The following is a 23,619-nucleotide window of genomic DNA, read 5'->3' on the forward strand; positions in this document are numbered from 1 at the left end:
AAAGTTGTCTAGCCCTGTTCCAGTACTATTACTGATTGATCTGCATGTAAAAGCAGAAATAAATCCTTCCTAACCACTTTATTGCAGTGCACTGTTTTATTCACATCACACAAGATGACTATCATAGGCAATTCCTTTTGTTTCGACCTTTAATAATGTTTAGAGAAAATGTTTTTACAAAGTTTACTAGCAGGTAAGATAGGTGTAGGAAGGACAACATGAGTCCAAGCATTTGTAAACCACACAATCCGATCTTAAAATTGGAAGAGTGAGTTACAGAGTATTAGATCTATCAGCCTTATGGTGGTCTTTCCCCAACCATTTTGCCTCCTCTTCTCCATTTTGCTGAACCTATTTTTGTTGGGCTTAGGACTCTGTGCACTTTACCACTGCTAACCAGTGCTAAGGTGCTTGTGCTCCCTCCCTTAAAACATGGTTGAGTGACCTATACCTAGTTGGAATATTTATTTACTTGTAAGTCCCTTGTAAATTGGTTCATCAAATACCCAGGGACTGTAAATTAAATGCTACCAGTGGGCCTGCAAAGCTTATTGTGCCACCCCCTTAAGTAGCACTGTAAAACATGCCCCGGGCCTTCAATTGCAGTCTGAATGCAGTTTTAAACTGCTATGTCGAATTTGCAATTAAGCCCTGTTGCCAAGCCGTAAACTCCAATTTTATTTCATATAGGTCGACCCTAAGGTAGGCCGTAGGTAGCCCCTAGGACAGGATGCTGTGTAACTAAAAGACTGGACATGTACTTTTAGGTTTTAAATGTTCTGGTAGTGAAAAACCCCTAAATTAATTTTTCACTAGGCCTTCCCTTCCCATAGGATAATATTGGGGTTACTTATTACATGTAATAAGTTGTAATTTCTAATTGGGAGCTGGTGGCTATGCCATGTTTGGTGTCTACGAAACTGTAGTGATAAACCCTCTTTAATAGTAAAGTCTGATTTTTTATTACAATTTTGAAAATGACTATTCGAAAGTTTACATTTTTCTGTCTTTAGCCCCTTTGTGCTTGAAGCCTGTATTAGGTCACATGACTGGGTGTAACTTACAGTTGGACTTTGTAAAGTCATCCCAGACATCCCCACAGTCGACGGATTAGGAGTGCCTAAGTGGGCTATCTGCTGGCAAGATGGTGGGCAGGGATGAGCACAGCCCCACTTCCACTGGAATAGCCTGCGCACAGCTTTCACTCAGTGGGCCTAATAACACTGAATCTTCACTTTAGCCAGCTTGGATCAAGGACAAGGGGTTCAGGAAATGTCATACAGTTCAAATGCACTGTCTAGAAGCTTCTTCCACCTTCCAGAACCAGGGTACCATGGTATAAAAGAAAGATTTCCTCTTCTGTACACTTCTGGGCTTGTGGATACGCTACAAGGAAGAAGTACTGCAATGCTGCTACAAGGACTGCCACTCTGCTGGACTACTGCTTTAAACGAAATGGTGCTCTGCTGTGCTGACCTGCTGGCTACCGCCTTCTTGCCAAACTTGAGAAGGTAAAACCTCAGCAGGACTAACCAGGGACTGTATCCGACCTGTGCTCCATTGTGGTCAGCCTGAACTTTTGACTTTGACCTGGTCTGATATGACTAGATAGCCACAGTTGGCGCTTTGTGTATTTTTGATGCTAAATTCACTTTTTTCTTTACAAATTCATATCTCTGGTTCTACTGATTGGATTCTTGTTGTTTTGGTCTTGTTTTATTTATTAAATTCTGCTCTATTTTTCTAGCATGGCATGGGACTTTTATGTGGTGTTTTCACTGTTTTACTGTTTGAAGTGTTACACAAATACTGTACACATTGCCTCTAAGTTAAGCCTGACTTGTCTGTGCCAAGCTACTAGGGAGTTGAGCACAGGTTAATTTGGGGTTTGCTTGTACCTTACCCTGACAAGGATTGTGGTCGCTGCATGACCAGTGCTCACACTCCAGTCAACCAGTACCCCAATTTCTCACATGCAGTGTATAAGAAAGTGGATGTATAAGAGTGTGTGTGAGTATGTGTGTGAGTGCATGTGTAAGAGTGACTGCATTAGTGCATGTTAGACTGTTTGCATGTGTGTGCCATGCTGGCCCTGGCATCTGGATGGTCATTAAGGTGTTAAAAATGGCAAATAAAGGTCTTAGCTTATTGGAGTTCATTTCTAACATATGGAAAATACTAGTGCACATATATTGGAGGTACTGATTGGCTTTAAGGACAGCACTCAGGTTATGGGTCACCCATGGTAAATTGATAGTCCTTGTATACCAGAGGTAATTTTTGACATACGAGAGCACCCATTAAGTATGTGGTAACTGTTAGAAATGGGGTTTCTAGTTGGCAGAGGTATATACCTTTGCCCAAGTAGGGACCACAATCCTGGTCAGGGTAAGTCACACACACTCCAAATTATCCTGTGCCCACCCTCTGGTAACTTGGCACTGAGCAGTCAGGCTTAACTTAGAAGGCAATGTGTAAAGTATTTGTGCAATAAATCATGCAATAACACAGTGAAAACACCACAAAAATACACCACCCAGATTTCGAAAAATATATGATATTTATCTAGTTAAATTAAGGTAAAAACGATAAAGATTCAATAAGTATAAGTTGAAATATCACTTTTGCAAGAGTAAAAAGAGTATTAGATCTTAAACATCAACAGTTGTCTCTGGTTTGCACAAAGTACTTGGTTTGCGTCAAAATTATCATGCACGGAGACCGCAGGGGAGGAGATGTGTGGAAAAATAAGGTGTGCGCCAGATTTTCCAATGCGGCACAGATGATGCGTTGTTTCTTTCCATGTTGGAAGGGGCTTTGCATCCGTTTCCGGTGCACAATATTAGTTCCTCACTGCAATGTGGGGATCTTTTGATGCCCATGGAAATCCTGGCCATGTGGGTCAAAGTCACAAGCGTTGCATCGATCTGGTAGGTGATGCGTCGAATTTTCTGTTGCACTGCATGGGATGTGTCAATTCTCCACTAGGGAAGTCAGGCTGCGTTGATCCGTTAGGGCTGTGGGGCGAATTTCCAGTCGCAACGCAGGCGCTGCGTCGATCTTCACTCGGGAAGTCGGGCTGCATCGTTCTGGTTTGGCTGTGCATTGTTTCCGGCAGGCTGTGTGTCGATTTTTGGCACACAAGGAATTTCCTTGAAGAGATGAAGTATTTTTGGCCCTGAGACTTCAGAAAACAGGAGGCAAGCTCAATCCAAGCCCTTGGAGAGCACTTCACAGCAAAGTCAGAGGCCAGCAAGGCAGCAGGGCAACAGCAAGGCACCAGTCCTTCACAGCAAAGGAGTCCAGGTGAGTCCTTTGGGCAGCCAGGCAGTTCCTCTTGACAGGTTGCAGGTTCAGGTCCAGAAGTGTCTGATTTGGCGGGGTCAGAGACCCAGTTTACATACCCAAAAATGCCTTTAAAGTGGTGGAAACTTCAAAGAGTGGTTTTGAAGTGCACAAGGTCCCCTTTCAGTACAGGTCTGTCAACCAGGGTCCTAGTAGGAGGTTTGGCAGTCCATTGTGTGAGGGCAGGCCACTAGCCTTTGAAATGTAAGTGTTAGGTCCCTCCACCCTCCCAGCCCAGGAAGCCCCATTCAGCATGCAGCTGAGTGCAGGTGTGACTGAGAATCCTGTGTTTGTGGTTGTCTGGGTGAAAGGCAAAAGGAAGCTGTCAACCAGCTCAGCCCAGACCTTCATTGGCGACAGGCTATAAGGCACAGATGGATTTTAAGTGCAGAGAAATGCTCACGTTATAAAAGTAGCATTTCTGAAATAGTAATATACAATCCAACCTCACCAATAAGCAGGATTTTCTATCACCATCCTGGCCATACTAACCGTGACCTATTTACCCCTTTCTGATCAGAATCTACCACTCAAACAGTATATGAGGGTAGCCCTAATGCTAGCCTATGAAAGGAGCAGGCCGCAGAGTAGTGGGAAACAAATTTAGGAGTTTTCCACTATCAGGACATATGAAACACACAGGTATATGTCCTGCCTTTGACCTAAATAGCACCCTTCCCTGTGGGTTACCTAGTGCCTACATTAGGGGTGACTTATATGTAAAAAAAAAGGGAGTTTAAGGCTTGGCAGGTACTTTTAAATGCCAAGTCGAAGTGGCAGTGGAACTGCAAACAGGCCTGGGACACGGTTAATGGGCTACATATGTGGGTGGCACAATCAGTGCTGCAGGCCCACTAGTAGCATTTGGTTTACAGGCCCTCGGCACATGTAGTTGATTTTAATATGGACTTACAAATTACATCAAATATGACAATTGAGAATGAAACAATGTTACCATGTTTAAGGGAGAGGGCATATGCACTTTAGTACTGGTTAGCAGTGGTAATGAGTGCAGAGTCCTAAAACCAGCAGAAACAGTGTCAGAAAAGTGGAGGGAGGGAGGCAAAAAGTTGGGGGATGACCACCCTAAGGCTGTCAGGTCTAACAGTAACCAATGGCAAAATTATGGCCCTGTCATACTTTATGTAATTCTTGACATGGCATTGGGGATGCCATGACTAAATGCTGGGACTGGACTTTTGGTGGTAGTTTTGAGATATGTGGGACACTATGGCAAAATACGGGACAAAATGGCACTGCTCAAGGTAAACTGTGGTGTTTGGGGTGAACACCTGGCAAATTTTGAAAAATGAGTGCCCAGAATTAGGCAGAGTCAGGCTTCCTTGACACCCTATGACACAAGTGATTGTTTATGTGACCACATTTTTTTTCAAATTGTTTAAGGAGAGAACCACCTCTCCTCTTAAGAGGAGAAATCTGGCTCACTAGTTTCACCCACTGATTGGACTTTGGGAATGGTATAGCCCACCACCACTTTCACAGATCACCCGCCACTGCTGTTAAACAGAAGCGGCAGTGAGCAGACAGGGCAGTTTTTAAGCAGAGGGGACAGTGAGAGTGCCGAGCGCACAGAAGGAGAGAATTGCCAATGAAATTAACAATAGTGTTCAATAAGTAAAATGATCACAATTTTTACATTTCACAAGTGGATATGCATGTCACGCTCTCATCTCAGCTGTTATGCTTCCAAATTTCTATTTAAGGTTGGATCATGATACCCTGGCCCCACTAATAATTTATTAACCTGGCTCCCATGGAATTGTAGCATGCTTACCTTGGCTGTGTTCACTGCGGATCCATAGCCAGTGGAAAATCCACAGGCGACTAAGCACGCTCTGTCCAGGCGGGCAGCAGAATCGATTTTGACAACAGATATCTCATCCACAACAGTGTACTCTGTGAAGGTGCTGGTGCTTAGGAAGTTGTGAATTTCTTTACCTTTACAAGAAAACCTGCTGGTGTTGTCAGCCATCAGCCCTCGGCCATTAATAATGCTGTTTGAAAGTTACAAACATTCAAATTACATTTCAGCATTATGCATACAGGTAAGTACAAAATTTAAAATATCACATAACTACTAAAGCAAAACTGATACCTACTCATTCTTCAGACAAAAATTGCTCTCCGGATTTTGGCAGCAGCTACACTCCCCACACTGAGGCATGAAGAGGGGAATAACATGGTCTCCTACAAAAACATAATGATGATAAAGTATTTATTTTAAATGCTATTCTGTTCCATTTAAATGTAGTTGGTGATTAGATTTGGGTTGGTGCACGTGTCTGTAATAGCAGGAAAGGCCTATACATTTGAATCATTTATGTTGAAAATGGAGTTCAAATGACTGAAAGTTGTGCAGACATAAATCACGGATTCTCTTTTTTATAGCATTCACTAAAGTATCCAACAAATGTAACCAAACATACACAAGAAAAAATGAATTTCACAGATTTTACTAAACATTCCCCAGGATTAGCTCCGAATTATGTGAAATGATGCTAATATTTCGCATCATTTCACATCATTTTACATCATTTTGGGTTCCAACTCACACCCCATTCACCACGGGTCCGCTCACCGCCCTTTATAAAAACAAATTGGGAAATCTTAAAGATTCAAGAGTATTATGATGCTGGGTTGAACTGGAGTTCCATCCATATAACTAATGATAATATATTTTTGTCATTTTCAACACTAAATAAATGAAATTTGACTGTTAACTCAACCGTCCCACTCTGGTTTTAGTTCCAATTAATAATCAGCCCCCCCTATCTGTTGCACTACCTTATTTGTTTACAGTGAGACCTCTGGTTTGGCTTCTATTGTCTCTATTTCAGGTAAGGTAAGGAATTCAGTTGTTACGCTCAGGTTCTTTGGGGTTATCGTTTTTCCAATTTTGTCGTCAGTTTTGGCCCACTTTTGCAAATGAGTAAAACAAACTCTATTACATTAGATCCAAACTATGACTTTGCTATATGATTGTTGTTAAGCGGAATATGTTTGAATCAATCCAAAGGACTTCCTAAGGTACCAGGAGACGCCTTGTCATTTATAATTACATTCCTTACTTTGATTTATGCCTTTCCTCTTGTACTCTTACTTGTCTAATGTCTCTCACATTGCCTCTGCTTACAACCATTCCCCATCTTCTGCAGTCCTTTGACCACAATTTCTTCTTATTTTCAGCTTGGTATTTACCTTGCTAAGTATTCCTATTTCTGCTTTCACTTCTTGACATTGCAGTACTCACGATCTGACATAATTTCTTAAATGTTCTGAGTTTCCAAAAGAACAAAGATTGAAACTGTATTTTATTCACGCTCCCAATCGCACCTTCACCACCAATAAATTGCCCAGTAGTAGAATTTAATTTTGGAAAGTGCTCCCGGCCAGTTACCAAAGGTAGTTTCGGAGCTCTCAAGACTCATGAGGTGTCTTATATCCTATCCACCAAATAAAGAAAGACAGACCCAAGTTACTTAAAGAATTCCAGTGAAATGTTCAAGGGTATGGATCAAAACAGGTACAAAATCTGGGTTAGCAATGTCATCTTTTGGATATTGCATCTTCTTATCAGAGGCCGCAGTAGATTATCCTTTTACTTCACCAATAAGAAGCACACTATAATTCAGCTTTGCTATTTAGCTTTTGGACCTTATCTTGCGCATTGCATAATTTAACCCTGGGTATTTGGCTGCCGGTACTGTTGCCTCACCACTCCAATCTCATTAACCAATGAGTAATAGTAATAACGTATTCTCTTATGTATATCCTGAAACTTACCCAAACTCAGCGGCTTACTTCTTTGTGGGGCTGTCTTGTTTCGATTTGTCCATGTATATTTGTCCATATACATTGTTCATTCTCTATATTCTGAGATGCTAAACACACTTTCTCACACACCTGTGACCAGGTGCATCAACACTTCCATGACATTTTTCAATACTGGCATGGAATGTTTGCCATTAGGGGAATATGTCTGCTGTTCACTAATGACCAACATGTCCATACTACCATTGAATGAAGTAGATGCCAAATCAATTCCATCCTAAGTCCCTTCTATTCATCTTCCATTCCGATCACAGTGAATTCTACTGAAAGCATATTAAAATCAGTGTAAACAAGCAATAACAAAGACAGTAGGCCATGTTGGTGAAGCCTATTGGCTTTGCTAGCCCTTGTTTTTCCCCCAGATAACTGCTGTGCATGTGAGTGCATCCACACTGGCCATGAATGGATTTTCTTAAACCATTAACCAATTAACTCAAAAATGTCTGCTGCATGTGTCCATGCATCTGAAGCTGCAATCTTTGATTCTTTTTCCTGGTTAAGAAAATCCATTTGAGTCCTCTTCAATTCCAAGTCCTGCTCCTTCAGGACTACTGAGCAAGCCTGATAGTGGGTTGAGGAAAGACAGGACCCAGGCATCCCTTCAGACAGGCCAGGAATGTAAGAAACCTGGGCTCTTTGGAGACCACCACACACACTGTTTGTCCCCATTTAAACCCCTGGATGCTGGTTTTACGACCCTGATAGTGCACTGGGAGGGGCCTGCTAACCAAGCCCCAGTGTATGTGTTCTCTCCCTAAATTATTTATCAACATGATAATTCCCTCATTTACAAGTATTTACCTTCTCATAAGCCCTTGGTAAATAATACCCAGGGTACCCAGGGCATATGTGATAAAGGGGTTCCCAGGGCTGCAGCATAAGTTTGTGCCACCCTAGTTAACCCACACAAATTGATGATGGCAGGTCTGCCACTGCAGATTGACAGAGTGGTGCAAATTGCTTGAGTTTGACTGTGCCCTCACCAACGATTGGCACAGTCCCATGCACAGCCTTATATATACGTCAGGCACCCCTAAGGTAGGTCCCTGAAACCCAGGAGTCAGGGTGTATTATATTTAAGGTGCAGACATATAAGCATGAGCCTTTATGTTTCTATAGCGTCCTTTCAATTAAGGTACACTCTAAGTGCAGGCCGGCCAATAGGATAACCTTGGACTTAAGCCTGGGCAGACCAGGGCTGCTAGCTCCATTATAGTACCGCCTAGATATGTCAAGTTTGGTGCCAAACAACTTGATTTCTCTCCCCCAACACGAATCTCGCATCAAGGGACAGCTGGCATGCACCCACGTGGCACACTATTTGTTGCCCACCTATTTGCCACCCATCTCTGTGCTCTGGCCGAGCAGCCTGTGCCTCTTCACATGCTTGCTGCTGCCAAGACAGGTGTCTGACCTCCTGCCAGGCAGCCTGGTTGCCCCCAGGAGTTAGAAGCGAAAGCTGAGGCAGGAAGGTCACATCTCCCACCCTCCAACTGGGCTAGTGAATAGAGCCATCAGGGCAGTGAGCTTTAAAGGCTTCACCACCCCTGATAGCCATCTGTGTTGTCCCCAACTCGGGGAAACATCCCATCTCTGCCCCTAGGCACATTTGCTCATGGACAAGTGGGAAATTAGATTTGCCAGAATGTGCACACCCCAGCAGGCTGACCACACCTCTAGGGTGAGCAGCCCGGTGTGTGCACTAAATTTTGATTTCTACCAACTTTGGAGTGGCAGTATAGAGGGCTCTGGGTAGCTAAAGGTGACCTGTCCCACTGGAAGTGGTCACCTCAGGGGCAGATTAGCTGTGGGTGCTAGTTGCCAATTGGCCACTAGTCTCCACATCCCTAAATCCCCTAAATCCAGGATTTAAGGGACACCCATGACACCAGACATCAGATCTTATCAACCAATTTCAAGGAAGGACCAAGAGGAGTTCTGCATCACCAACACCCGGACTCTGCCCACTGCAACCAGGCAAAAGAGGGATACTCTTTCCCTGAGGCAACAGACTAGGAACGTCATGAACAACCATCGTCCTTGGCTGAAGCGCATCACTCCTGACTAGAGAAACTCCTGTGGAAGCCAGAAGCACCTTCAGTCTCCCTTTGACTAGTGGCCCTAGTCCTCTGCAAGCTGCAAGTGAGAACACTTGCAAGATCCGAAGTTTCACCGGCCATCGTGCCCGCCATAGGTTAATCGAAACCCAGGGGGTCCACTGCCTTTTGAGACGTTGTAGTCTCATGTGCCTCCAAGTTTCAGGCCGCTCCACCAAACTCTCAAACCCCAGGTTTCTGCACCCTTACCGGTGCCAAGGCTTGTTGGCTGTCAGTCTGGTAACAAACCCCCCATGTTCAGCGCTGCAGGTGCAGCCTGCATCCGACATCTACAACTCAGCCCCAGCTGAGATTTTGCATCCTCTTGCCAGCACCATTGTATAAGCGACAAAATCAGCACCAGTGCAGTCCTGTTCAATACCACGGACAGCCAGGACAACCCTGCACCTGGGTCCCACAGGCCAGGTGTAAGTGAACTGACTGCTGTGGTCTAGACCCACATAACTTTAACTCTGCAAGGGTTCCCTGCAGCGAAACCTCTAAGTGGTCGTTTGTCATCAGTGGCACCTTGCCATTGACTTCGACTTGAGTCCTGTTCAGCAAAGCAAGGACAACACAGAACCCGGATGCCACAGGCCAGATAAAACTGAACTATCTGTCATGATGTGGTCCTAGGGACTGCATAACCTTAACCTAAGGGTTCCACGCAACTCGCTTTCTAAGTACGTTTTTGCGACCAGTCGCATTTCTCCCATGGACTTCAATGCAGCATTTAAAAGCCAGTTCTGCTGTGATTTCATATAGTTTCTAAAACCTATAACTCCAGGTATACTTATCAATGTTGTGCATTTTGGTTTCTAAATTAAGATAAAAATATGCTCTATTTATATATTTATAAATCGGTGTCAGATTTCTTTTGAGTTGTGTCAATTACTTTTCGTCCTTGTTGGTGCTCTGAAATTCTGCTCTGAGGGTCCCTCATTACAAATCACAATATTAACATAGAGATTCAATGAACTCTATGTAGAAATGTAACATTTATTGAATACATAATTATTAAAAGACACATAGAATCATATAAGGGCACACAGGAAAACAAAGAATTAAGGGCCAGATGTATCATTTATCTGAATAGCGATTACCTAATTGTGATTTCTGCAAATCGTAATTAGGTAATTGCTATTTGAAGGTATGAAACTCAAGGAGTTTCATTTAGCGATTCCCAATGGCTCGCAAATCAACCTACTTCATTAATATTCATGAGATAGGTTGCCATTTGCGACCTACTAGGAAATGCTAAAATCACAGGGATGGTGGCCTGCTGGGCTCAGCAGACCACCATGCCTGTGATTGCTTTTAAATAAAGATTTTTTTTTTTTAAATGCAGCCCATTTTCCTTAAAGGAAAACAGGATGCGTTTCAAAAAGATAAATGAAAAGTTTTCTTTTCATTTTTTTAAGCGCAGGCAGTGGTCCCTGGGACCACTGCCTGCTCTTAAAAATGTTTTTGCAGCATTCACAAAGGGGAAGGGAATGGGTTACCACCTACTTGAGGTAGGTGGTAAAAGATGAATGTTTTGCGACTGCATTTCGGTCACAAAACATTCATACATACCTCTGCGATTTGGTATTAGGAAGGGATGCCCTTGACACCCCCCTTCCTAATACAGAATCCGTATGTAGTCATAATTCCTATTTGCGATTCAGTAACAAGTTACTGAATCGCAAATTGAAATTCATACATACCAAAATGCATTTTTGCCATCACAAGCGGCTCAATGGGGCCGTTTGCAACCACAAAAATGCATGATACATCTGTCCCTAAGTCTTTTCAGCACAGTTTGTCATCCAGATATACGGCAATGAAGAAAATCATATATACAGAAGCACACATTCCCAGTCATAAAACTCAGGCCTGCCAGGCTGACATAACCAAATGCAAAATTTCTATGTCAAACAGTGCTGGTACCTATAGTCATACATAAAATTAATTCTCAATTACAGCGTGAATTATGGTACCAATGTCAACGTTTCAATCCCCTAAGCATTGAGCATGGGATCATCATGAGGACTCACATATTATGCCTGAGAAATGAGAATACATGAACTGCTGAAAGAGACAAAGCAAAAAAAGAAGTCATTAAAATGCCAATGATACAGAAGTATAGTCAAGTGCCCAATCATAAAGGAGGCCATCTGTCCACCCAACCAGTGCTTGAACAATAGTGCAATATATCGTTGTGTGCAGGAAAGTGCAAAGTGAAAAGACAACATGACCATGAGTGAGGACTAATACCCTATACCATATAATACTCCACTTTCTATAGGGACCCAGTGGTGTACTGTGCCAGTCACCCTCAGTGGCGTTTGGACAGAGGCAGGCCCATTCCTACAAGTCTCATGATCGTGCAGGTGGAAAGAGGGGGTCATCCAAAACAGCGAGACTGACAGTTGACTGAGCAACGCCTTGCTCATGCATACCCCGAGATAGAAGTCTTACAGACTAACCCTGTTTAAGCCTGCTTTCCTGATCCAGAAACTGCACAGACCAGCTGCTGTACCCCTGATCCCATAGCACTTTTATGCCTCCCCTACCATGGTATTCTTAGGCATAATGCCCTTCTAGATGGAGGTTTCCTGTCCTCACTGTATGCTTTCCTTTCTGCTTCTCATCTGTATGCTTTCCATTCTCCTTCTCATTGTTTGTTTTTCTAACCTCTGTTTCGGTCCAGTTTGGGTGACAGATGCTTCATGGGTGGAAATAAGGGATGGGGTGTTGTGGGGAATAGTTTGATGTTTGGGGTTTATTTTGGGTTATGTTGTATTTCTCACAGAATAGTTCTGCACCCGCACCTGCACCAAACTTCACACATGACTCACCCAATATCACTTATCTGTGCATCTGCTCTGAACCCGGTCATCTCTCAGTGCTGTTTCGCATCTCCACTATAGTTCACCATGCCCTCATTTAAGTTAATGCCATGGAATGTGAATGGGCTCCTGAACAGCATCAAACTCACTGCTGTCCTGCGAGTCTCCAAATGTTTTCAACCAGCAGTTCCCAAGCTTTAGGAGACTCATCTGCTGTGCTCCCAATATCCCTTTTTTCTGAAGTATGGGTATGATAGGGTGTTCCATGTGTGGTTCATTCGAGGGTCACAGGGCATGGCTATTCTGCTTCACAGTGGCTTTCCTTTGATAGTCTTTAACTCACATGTTGACCCTCAAGGGCATTATGTGGTGGTGGAAGGTCGTTTTAAGGGCTGTCACTACAATTTCCTCTCAGTTTTCTTACCTAATCAAGCACCTGCGGGGAATTTCTCATCGCTGACTGCCCTGCTTGCAAGCTTGCCAATGGGTGTCTCTATCCTTGGCGGCGACTATAGTGTGATACCTAATCCTGATATGGATACATTTGGTCCCCTCACACAGGGGCGTGTCTCCCATGCTCATCAACTATCAGCTTGGAAGGATACATTGATTCTCTGAGATGTCTGGAAAATCTAGCTCCTTCGGGACAGGGTGTGTCCCCACACTTTAGCCGCACACAAAATCGACTCTTGCATCGATCTCTTTCTGCTGCTGACCAAAGATGTGTACCAGAAGTACTGTGTGGTCGCCCTCCCGAGTGCAATATCAGATCATGCTTTACTTCCCATGACCTTCGGCTGCTGACCCAACCATGTGGCCTGTCCGGCGTCTTAACGCTTGGTACCTCGCGGAACCTCAATTTGAGACCTCCTTGGTGCCAGAGATACAGGTGTACTTTGAAACCAACCAGGGATTGGTTGTAGGGCCGGCTTTAGGGTGGTGCAGTCGCACCAGGTGCTGACCTGGATTGGGGGGCACAGACCTCAGAGGGGCACTGTGTTTAGCAATAACTTACAATTTAAAAGCACCTGCTGAAAAGTTCCTTATGCGTCCTGCCTTCAGGAAGCAATTAAAATGTAAAGATACTTCTTGTGATTAACGTTCCTGCTAAGGAGAGAGATGGGAGTTTTGTCTAGCGGCAGCTTAGCCGCGCCATAAAGTAGTGTAGAGGGTTAATATGCCTACTGCAAAGAACAGAACTATTTTATGTGGATAGCTTGAGTGAATTAGTAAACCCAGCCTTTACAAGCATTTTAAAACAAATGAAAATATGTGATGGGGGGCTATGGAGAAATGAGGGGCACATTTGCTTTGTGGTAGTGCGGGAATCCGAGGCGGTGGTCATGGGTTGAGGGGGTGCAAAAAAAGACTGTCGCACAGGACGCCACCAGCGCTAAAGCTGGCCCTGGTGTCTTGCGATGGCCAGCCTGACATGCACACTTTAAACCTTTCCAACTCGCGCTGTCTTAACTGGGTGGAGAGCAGGCACAGGCAAAGCTGAGGGAGCATTGAGCCAGCCCACTCCAACCAATTCTGGTGCTTTTCTCATGCTGCTTAACGTTATCAGCAGAACAAGCGTAGTGTTTGGATTGATTAGGGAAATTAGTTCAGTCCATGCGCTCTGGTGGACTAGAAGCAGGAGGATTGGAGGATGCGAGCCAGAGCAGTGCAATGGGTAAGTATACATATTATATTTTTATGTTTATGACCAACTGACAGGTACTATAAGAAAGTGGCACTGCCTTTCGCCTGAAAGCCAGAGCTCTCAGTCGTGGTCCATTATAAACACTATTTACAATGAGCCATGATTGAGGCTTTCTGGTTGAACTTAAAAGCATTGCTATTTTCTCAGAGTACCTGTCAGTGAGTCAAAACAATTGATGTGTCTGCATCACCAATTATTTATCTCAACAGTTGCCACTGATGATAAATTATATAATCATAAGGAAAATATGAGACGTCAAGCATGTCCATTGTGTGCCATTGTTATCCCCATCAATTGTTACAGGAATTGCCCAAGCACCCTGAAGTCTTAGCATAAAAACATGTTCTCCAGAATCAATGCCCCATGACTTAACTACAAGTCTGTAGAAAGGCTACAATAAGAACCAGAAGCAACCCAGAAAATTCATGTTTACCAAACAATCACAGCGAGACAGGCGTGTTTAGACATATTGAGTAATGTATTCCACCTATATGCTAACTTTAAAAAAAATGTTTTTTTACAGCAGTATTGACCTGCCGTAGTACTCAAAAAACATTTTTCCCCAGCTGCAGCAAATCCGCCCTAAAATCCACCTTTCCTTTCCCTCGCTCTTGTCCTGTTTTGCAAGGTGTTGGAGTGGAAAAGTTTGCTAAACCTTTAGAATTCAGCTATTGGTAATTTTATATCCATGTTTTAAAAGCCTAATTTGGAAAAAAAGCTGCATTAACGCACATTTTAAAAGTGTTCACTTATTATTGATATGGTGGACATTGTGCCTACTAGAACTGGCAGTGTGTAAACAAGTTTAAATGAATGTTGAAAATATATTCGAAATATTTAGAGTAATGATTAGTAGTGAAATGAATTTGATTTATTATGATTAATGTGATTTATTAGTATACAGATACATGTGCACACACACACACACACACAATAAATGCACTTCTCTGTCATATCTAATGTGAAGTTTTAACAAACACTGAATTATTAATTAAATGATTTTCACATGGTGATGATATATTAATAATGTTAAAAACATAACTTTGCATATTATGTGTGTTTCATCAACAGTTATATTAATGCATTATATTTCTTGCGTTAGCATAAGTAGGCCTCAATATTTCATATTTGCAATCACATAAAAATGTCAAATCATTTATTTTTTCCCCTAAAATTAATTTTTCCATTAGTTTGTTTCTCATGAATAGTAAAACGTTCTGTGATGCAAATTGTGTCTTTATTAGTATGTAGTATTCTTCTTGAATGTTTTATGGTGATGACACTGAATAGATGAAATCTATTTCATAGATTTGGCCAGTCCATAGTTTTTTTTATCTCTACAATTTGATTCTGCACACATTTTATGTGACTTTGGCTCTGTGGTTATAAATAAAGCTTTGAATGTCTTCTCAAATAGAAGTATTGTTTCCATGGCCTAAATTGATCATGTTGTTTAAATGTTTTGATGTGGTTGAGATTGGAATGATTGTGTATGTTAACAACACTTCTCACAGGGTCCAAAGATCCCATCGACCTTGGGGAAGAGAAAACACGCCAGCAAGGGCCTTTGTATAAAGACTGCTAACCAGTTGGTGTTTGAGGGTGGCAGTACCAGTGTCAATTGAAGAAATCAATTTCAAAGAATTCAGAACTCTTTATACACTATAACATCATCTGGTTTAAAATAGAAGTCATAGCCATTACCTGGCTGTATGTTCGTCACTCCTTCGCCAACACTTTCAATAACTCCAGCTCCTTCGTGACCAGCAATCATTGGAAATTTCACATTGGTGAACATCCCTTCAGTTGCATGGTAATCAGAGCGACAAATGCTGGTGGCTACCATCTGTTTAGAAAGCAAAAATGAGCTATTTACTGCCTCCTCTTACACCTAGGCATAAATTGCACCAGAGACAACAAAGGCATTGGAAGAATGGTTGGAACTCACGTAAAAATGCCATCTTGTGTGACAATGTGGGATAGGGAAAATGTGTTTTGTGTAAGGAACATACAGTTTTTGGAACTGCACAAGGTCTGATGAAGTTATGCACATTGGTCCCAGATATGTGCACAAATGGTAGGAGAAGTGCCTGATATATCAAATAGGTTTTTCCATTCTGTGTCAATGATACACAAATATGTTGGTTCTCATAGGCCTAAAGGAAATAGTGGGTTGCATTTTGGCCAGTTATGATGCCATCTTTGGAGTGAGGGGTAACTGCAGAGCAAGAGTCACTGGGAGCAGAGTATGATTGGGATCAAAGCACGAGCCACTGGGAGCAGGGTCGGACTATGATTACAATTAGGCCTGTGCACTCCCACAAAAGGTGGCCGATATTCCCAAATAGTTGTTATTTTTTGTTAGTTGTTTATAGTGTGAACTTGGCCGGAAGGCATTAGAGCAATTTACATGAATACTAGTTACATACATTACACACGATCAAATTCATTATTTTATTTTATGTAGGGAGATTAAGTGATTTGCCCAGAAACACAGAATGTCGATCTGACAAAGGAATTCAAACCCACTTCTCCAGTTTCAGCGTCAGTAGATCTGACCATAACTCTTCATCCTAGTTTTTCTTTTTTTTAACCTCTAGAAAGGTGGCCTAACAGCGAGCCCCTACCACTCCACAAAGGCCTGAAAGACACGAGGACTGAGATGACAACACCTTGCCTTTGGTAATGCCATTTCTCTTACTCGCCTCCACCCAGCCCACTATAGCCTCAGGGAAATGACGTGGCATGGAAGTGGTCAGGAAAAGCACAGGACTGCTGCTCCAGGAGGGCTTAGGTGAGAATGGCCCACCTATGCGAGGACACTGCATCCTTCCAGCCTCCTCATGCCCCACATGGCCTAAGAGTGATGGGCCAGCAGGGGATGGCACTGATTCGGGGCTCTGCTGGCCAGTCAAATGAGGCAGGGTTCCCGAATGCCCTAAGCTCCAGAGCAACACCGGGCCCCCAGCCTCAGTTTGACAGCATGGCATGAGGGTGCCCATGATGCTGGCACCACATTACATGAGTCTGGCGTGGACTGGCAAAGACAGTAAGGGGCATATTTATAACCCCCCAGCACCACCCTGCGCCACATTAGTGTCATTATCTTTACATTAATGTTGCCCAATGAGGCCGAAATCCCCACGCCGTATTTACTGAGTGGCGCAATGCAATGCATTGCACCACTCTGTAACTCTTTGCGCTACATTATGCCTGTGCCAGGCATAATGTATGCAAAGGGGGTGTTCCCCAGTCAGGGGGGGGCAAAAAAGTGGCACAAGGAAATCTATGAGATTTCCTTGCGCCAATTTTAACGGCACTTTTAACACCTGCTCAGAGCAGGCGTTAAAAGGGGGCTTCCATTCTTTAGAATGGGCCCCTATATACTCTGCAGGAGTAACACCAACAGTCTGTACTCCTGCAGAGTACATCAGTAGTATCACATTGAATGTTGCTATTGCCCCTTACCCTGCACCATGGCGCACCGTATTTTAAATACTGCGCACACATGGTGACGATACGGGGTGCATAGGGACGCAGGGAAAGTGGTGCTGCACTCAGTGCAGCGCTACTTTCCATAAATCTGCCCCTAAGTCTCTGTGGACCGTTTTACAGAGGCCGTGAAAAAGCGGCCCATTGGTGACATTGAGGCACCAGCTCATTGCCTAAGGCCTGATTGTCCGCCTTCCCAGTTCGACCCTGACTGGGAGGTGGCCTACATGCCAGAAGAGTGATAGGTTTCTCATTAATCTCAATGGCACTCTCCTGAAGCGTTCAAGGGTGAAGACAGAAGGTGTAGGGAAGAGGAATAACAGTGGAATCAGAAGCATATTGGCAATCACAGATATGGCCTTTACATTAACAGACAGTTTGATTCCAAGATGGTAATGGCACTGATTATAACTCAGTGACATGGATTCTGACGTGATTGGCAGTTATGTACAACCCTAGCAAATAGGATGCACGGTAATTGCACTGTAAGTGTGGCATTTTGGTTTCTGGCATGAAAGCAATGCATCCGGTCAGTGTGGATTTCAGCATGACAATAGTGCATTAAAAGTAAAACTGCATTGGCAATTTATTTTTGCTGTGGCCATGAAGACAATGGCGTTAATGCTATTCGGTGGTGCTGGAACAGTATTCAGAGTGTGGGTGTTGCCATCAGTGTTACACCACTGAATTGATAGGGATTGTGAAACATTCAAGCATCACACAAATAACGTGTAACAGTTAAGCGACACCCACTAGGGTGGAGAGCTAAGGGTGTGGCGTGTAGCCTATTGCAAATATATTACTAAAGCATGGTGTGATGCACACTGTTATTTACAGACAACACAATTTCCATTGAAATGACCAGTACATTTTTACAGATGGAATGGAAATTGGGCTTTAGGGTATATTCATCATTTGTGCATCACAAAGTAAAGTGTCTTTTTTGTTTTGATCCCATTAAACTACTTGTTTCTATTACAATTCAGAATTACAAAAGAAAGTACTTAATTTGAATTTACCTAACTGGTTTTATATTGTGAAATATTTGTAAAGTTCAAGTTATGCTGTGTTAGAAAAAAGTGACATCCTAAATCCTTTTGTTTCACAGCAGCAAGACTGTGACATGGTTCACATTACAAAATCCTCACCTTGCAGTCAGAAAAAGAAAAGTAACCCCCAACCTCTAGAAGACTAAGCTAGAGTTCAGCAGAGCCCAATATTTGACCTTTATGACAAGAAAAAAATAAAAGCATCTTTATTGCTCTAACTCACACCTTATGAATACCCTGGTTCTACCCTTGCCTATGACATTACTTATACCATGTGAAAACCTAGCTTTCAAAACAACACAACATCTCAATTGAGATGATTTTTTGGAACACAGTGCATCGTACAGTCAAGAGTTATAGTTTATGGAGTGACTAGTGAGGTGAGAACACTGTGTACGAAGCTGCGTGACTGTTGGACTTTTTTGCTTATGCAGGGTCATCCCCAATCTTTTTGTCTTTCTGACCTGTTGCTGTTGGCTTTTGAACTCTGAGCACTTTACCACTGCTAACCAGTGCTAAAGTGCATATGCTCTCTGTGTAAATTGTATGTGAATGGTTTATCCATGATTGGCATATTTGATTTACTAGTAAGTCCTTTGTAAAGTGCACATGAGGTGCCAGGGCCTGTAAATCAAATGCTACTAGTGGGCCTGCAGCACTGGTTGTGCCACCCACATAACTAGCTCTGTGATCATGCCTCAGACCTGCCATTGCAGTGTCTGTGTGTGCAGTTTTAACTGCAAATTCGACCTGGCAAGTGTAGCCACTTGCCTGGCCTAAACCTTCCCTTTTCTTACATGTAAGGCACCCCTAAGGTAGGCCCCAAGTAGCCCCAAGGGCAGGGTGCAGTGTATGGTTAACGGGGGACACATAGTAATGTGTTTTATATGTCCTGACAGTGAAATATTGCTAAATTTGTTTTTCACTATTGCTAGGCCTGCCCCTCTCATTGGTTAACATGGGGGGCACCTTTAAATCTGATTAAAGTGTAGATTCCCTTTGGGAGCGGATGGACATGTGGAGTTTGGGGTCTCTGAGCTCACAATTTAAAAATACATCTTTTAGTAAAGTTGATTTGAAGATTGTGTGTTTGCAAATGCCACTTTTAGAAAGTGAGCATTTTCTTGCTTATACCATTTCTGTGACTCTACCTGTTTGTGGATCCCTGTCTCGGTCAGTTTGACAGTTGGACTGGTTGCACTTCAAACTAGACAGTGACACAAAGTGAGCTGGGGTGTAGTCTGCATTTCCTGATAAGCCATCTGTGCTAGGAGGGAGGGGAGGAGTGGTCACTTACACCTGAAAGGGCTGTGCCTGTCCTCACACAATGCAGTCTCCGATCCCCTGGTGAGTGTCTAGGGCCTGACCTGGGCAAGGCAGGATTTCACATTCAAAAAGAGACTTTACATTGAAGTAGGCCTACTTCAAAGGAGAAATTGGGTATAAGAAGGGCACCCAAAACCACAGACTTTAGAACACTTCTGGAAACAAGAGGAACCTCTTCCTGGAGAAGAGCTGAAGAGCTGAGGAAGAAGAGCTGCTCTGGCTGTGACTGTGCTTTGTGGAGCTATCCTGCAGTTGCTGCTTCTGCCAAAGTAAGTAAGAGGGCAAAGACTGGACTTTGTGTGCCTTCCATCTTGTGAAGAAATCTCCAAGGGCTTGATTTAGAGCTTGTCTCCTGTTGTTTGAATTCTCAGGGACAGCAAAGACTTCTCTCTGCCAGCACCTGGAGTCTCTGGAGAGACTCCTGCTCTGACAAGCGGTGCCCTATCCAGTCCCTGGCCCTTGAAAGGAAAGCTGGTGTAAATCCAAGGAAATCAGCTTCGGACGACTTCGGACCGACGCCGCTGCTGAATCCGGTGACGCCGCCTGCAACCGACTCCGTGATCTTCGCTGGAACGCGACGACCTTTGCAGGCCCGATGCCGCTACAGCGCCGCTGAAGTCTGCAACTCCGTGGAAGTTGCTGCACCACGTCGTGACCGACGCCGCTCAAAGTGCGTGGATTGAACGTTTCGCACAAACGCCGCGATCCCCGACTTCGCACATCAACTTGTTTTCACTCTTCATCAAAGGTACTGTACTTGGGGATCTACGCGACTCAGTGTCCGGCGCCACTGGTGTCGGCTTGTTGGGAACGACTCTGTCACAACGCCGTGTTAACACCTCATCGAAGCATTTTGGGGGTCATTACGACACCGTCAGGGGTAATGTGGCGTCCGTACCACCAACAGGCTGGCAGTACGGAGACCAGTATTACGACCGCGGCGGTGGCGCCGCGGTCGCACCACCGGGGCTGGCGGTTTCCTACCGTTTTAGCCCTGGCGGTGATAATCTGCCAGGGCAGCGCTGCAAGCAGCGCTGCCCTGGGGATTATGACCCCCCTACCGCCAGCCTGTTTCTGGCCGTTTGCACTGCCAGGAAGAGGCTGGCGGTAAGGGGAGTCCTGGGGCCCCTGGGGGCCCCTGCACTGCCCATGCCACTGGCATGGGCAGTGCAGGGGCCCCCTAACAGTGCCCCGTGCAGCTTTTCACTGTCTGCATAGCAGACAGTGAAAAGCACGACGGGTGCAACTGCACCCGTCGCACGGCCGCAACACCACTGGCTCCATTAGGAGCCGGCTCCTATGTTGCGGCCGCATCCCCGCTGGGCCGGCGGGCGTAAACTAGGTTTGCGCCCGCCGGCCCAGCGGGGATGTTGTAATGGGCACCGCGGGAATGCGGCCGCATTGGCGGCCGCATGGCGGTTACAGCTTGGCGGGCGGCGGAAGCCGCCCGCCAATGATGTAATGACCCCATTTGTATTTTTAAGTGCTATTTTTGAGTTTCATCTTTAAAAATTCATAACTTGACTTGTGTATGTCGGATTTTTGTCATTTTGGTCTTGTTTTGTTTAGATCAATATTTCCTATTTTTTTTAAACTGTGTCATTTTGTAGTGTTTTCATTAAGTTACTGTCTGTGTTGGTACAAATACTTAACACCTAGCACTCTGAAGTTAAGCCTACTGCTCTGCCAAGCAACCAGGGGGGTAAGCAGGGGTTAGCTGAGGGTGATTCTCTTTTACCCTGACTAGAGTGAGGGTCCTTGCTTGAACAGGGGGTAACCTGAATGTCAACCAAAGACTCAATTTCTAACAGTGACATAGTTATTTCAAGGTGGTATGTTTTGTTAAAATGTAAATTATAGGTAATACTGTGTACGTAAATGGGCGACTTATAATACTGTGACAGTGGTGTGTAAATTGTGAATTAAACTTGTAACTACAACTTTAGAATTTTTCATGTTTGTGTAGTTTAAGAATGGTTTGCATGGAAATAATAAATAAAGTTTTCCTAACTATAATTTATCTGTAACCTTTGGTTATATATGTATATATAATACATTAAATATAAATGCACTAAAAAAGCCAAAGGTTATAGGGACGTTATAGTTAGGTTCAGATTTTACACACACAAACCAAAGAAATTCAGCTGTTATAGTTATTTAAAGTAACTATAACTTGCGACCTCACCATGCACAGTTCTCTCATGAATAATTTTACTGCAACTGTTACTGTGATATTATCAATGATGTCATAGAAAATGTCATTTGTGATGTAATATCTGGGTTAATTAGCAGCACATGGTGAGGGTGCAAGTTATAGTTACCTTAGGTCACGAGTTATAGTCACTTGAAATAACTCTAACTATAACAGATTAATTTCTATGGTTTTCTACATTTCAAATGTGAGCCTAACTGTAATGTCCCTATAACCTTTGTTTCTTTAAGTGAATTTCTGTTTTTAGACTCTATTTTCTAACTATAATGTCCCTGTAACATTTGGTGTTTTCAGTGAATTTCTATGTTTGTTTAACGTAAAGTAATTTTAATCACTATCCGTTAAAGCAACCCTGTGCCATGCACAGCCTTTGGCGTGCACAGCGGAGGTTGGCTGCAGGGCCTGCAGTCAACCCCCCATAATCATCCAACCCCACACCATGCACAGCCTTCTGTCATGCACAGCAGGGGGTTGGACGCAGGGTCTAGCCTGCAGCCAGGGCCTGCAGCCTACCCTCTATAACCAACCAACCCCTACATCAAGGTTTACAGATACCTTTTCAAGGTGAAAATGCAGAGAAAAAACACTTGCATTGTCTTGACCATGCAGAACAAATTTGGATGATTAGTACTTTACATAAGTGGAGCTACGAGATGGGCAACTGCTTAGTTTATATCTGTAAAGGCTTCGCTTTGAGGTTTAATTTTTGTGAAATGACCATTGTCCTAGAATGAATCCTGCCCTGTGTATTTATCCAAAAAGAGGCCAGCATTTTGTGCAGAATGTCGACCAAACTGAAGTACTTTTTAGTGGCTATTTAGTCAGTGCTACTTAATTGAGTAAATGTGTAGTGCATCTTCTATACTGCAGCTGTCTAAATGTCTCCAGTGACAATGTGTGTCTGTGTCTTTGCTAATGTGATAGTTCCTTGAGTGTCTCAATCAGATACCTTTAAAAAGTGGAACTGCAGTAAAATCACATTTGGATGATTTGCACTTTATAGAAGAGTGCTTAACATTGCCAATGGGATAGTTCCTTGAGTGGCTCCATCAGATTACTTTACAAGGTGGAACTGCAGCAAAAACATGTTTGGATGATGTGAACTTTGCAGAAGTAAGTGCTTCTTTATTGTGAGACTACGAGGGGAGCCTCAAGGACCCTGCGGCGGTAGCTGGCTTCCTGCCTCTTGCAGGAGCATGCATTGCTCCTTCACAGAATGAGCTGTTGTAAATGCGGCTTACTGCCTGGGGGAGCAATGGTTTTCTCTCTTTACCTGCCCACATGTCTGCGGGCAGGGAAGGAGATGAAACCTCCGCTCCCAGCGAGTGGGAGCAGTTTTCATGCTCCCACTTGCTGGGAGCGGAGTTATGTTTATTTATGCTCAGCGGGAGCTGTCATGGCTCCCACCAAGCAGAAGCCATCAGCTACCTCCCAAGGGTGGGCACCTTGGGAGGTAGCAGGAGCTGGCCCTGTGGGATGGCGGTGCCCAGGGCTATTAGAAGATCCAGGGGAGCACAATCACCTCCTCTCTATTGCATGAGCCGGCCTGGCTTGAGGGAGGTGGTGTTCCCCTTGGCTGTATATGACCCCATGGCTGGAATATAGGGGCCTGGGAGTGACCCCTGGTCTGTGTAATATGTCAAAAAAACTGTTTTTTGTACATGCACGATACTCACTAAGTCAGCACAGCCCCAGTGTGATTTTGCAACGA

General features: G+C 43.8%; 1 protein-coding gene across 2 annotated transcripts in view; it reads right to left on the reverse strand.

Annotated features, from left to right (window-relative positions):
- LOC138289570 (alcohol dehydrogenase 1-like) overlaps positions 1-23,619 on the reverse strand; it is a 259,702-nt gene that overhangs the window by 190,505 nt on the left and 45,578 nt on the right. For both annotated transcript variants that reach the window (XM_069230185.1, XM_069230184.1), the window contains exons 3-5: positions 15,534-15,675; positions 5,466-5,553; positions 5,141-5,360 (exon numbers count right to left, since the gene is read on the reverse strand). In XM_069230185.1, the coding sequence (XP_069086286.1) occupies positions 5,141-5,360; positions 5,466-5,553; positions 15,534-15,675 (450 nt within the window). The remainder of the gene's footprint in view (positions 1-5,140; positions 5,361-5,465; positions 5,554-15,533; positions 15,676-23,619) is intronic.

Source organism: Pleurodeles waltl, chromosome 1_1, assembly GCF_031143425.1.
Source record: "Pleurodeles waltl isolate 20211129_DDA chromosome 1_1, aPleWal1.hap1.20221129, whole genome shotgun sequence".
Taxonomy (NCBI): Eukaryota; Metazoa; Chordata; class Amphibia; order Caudata; family Salamandridae; genus Pleurodeles; species Pleurodeles waltl.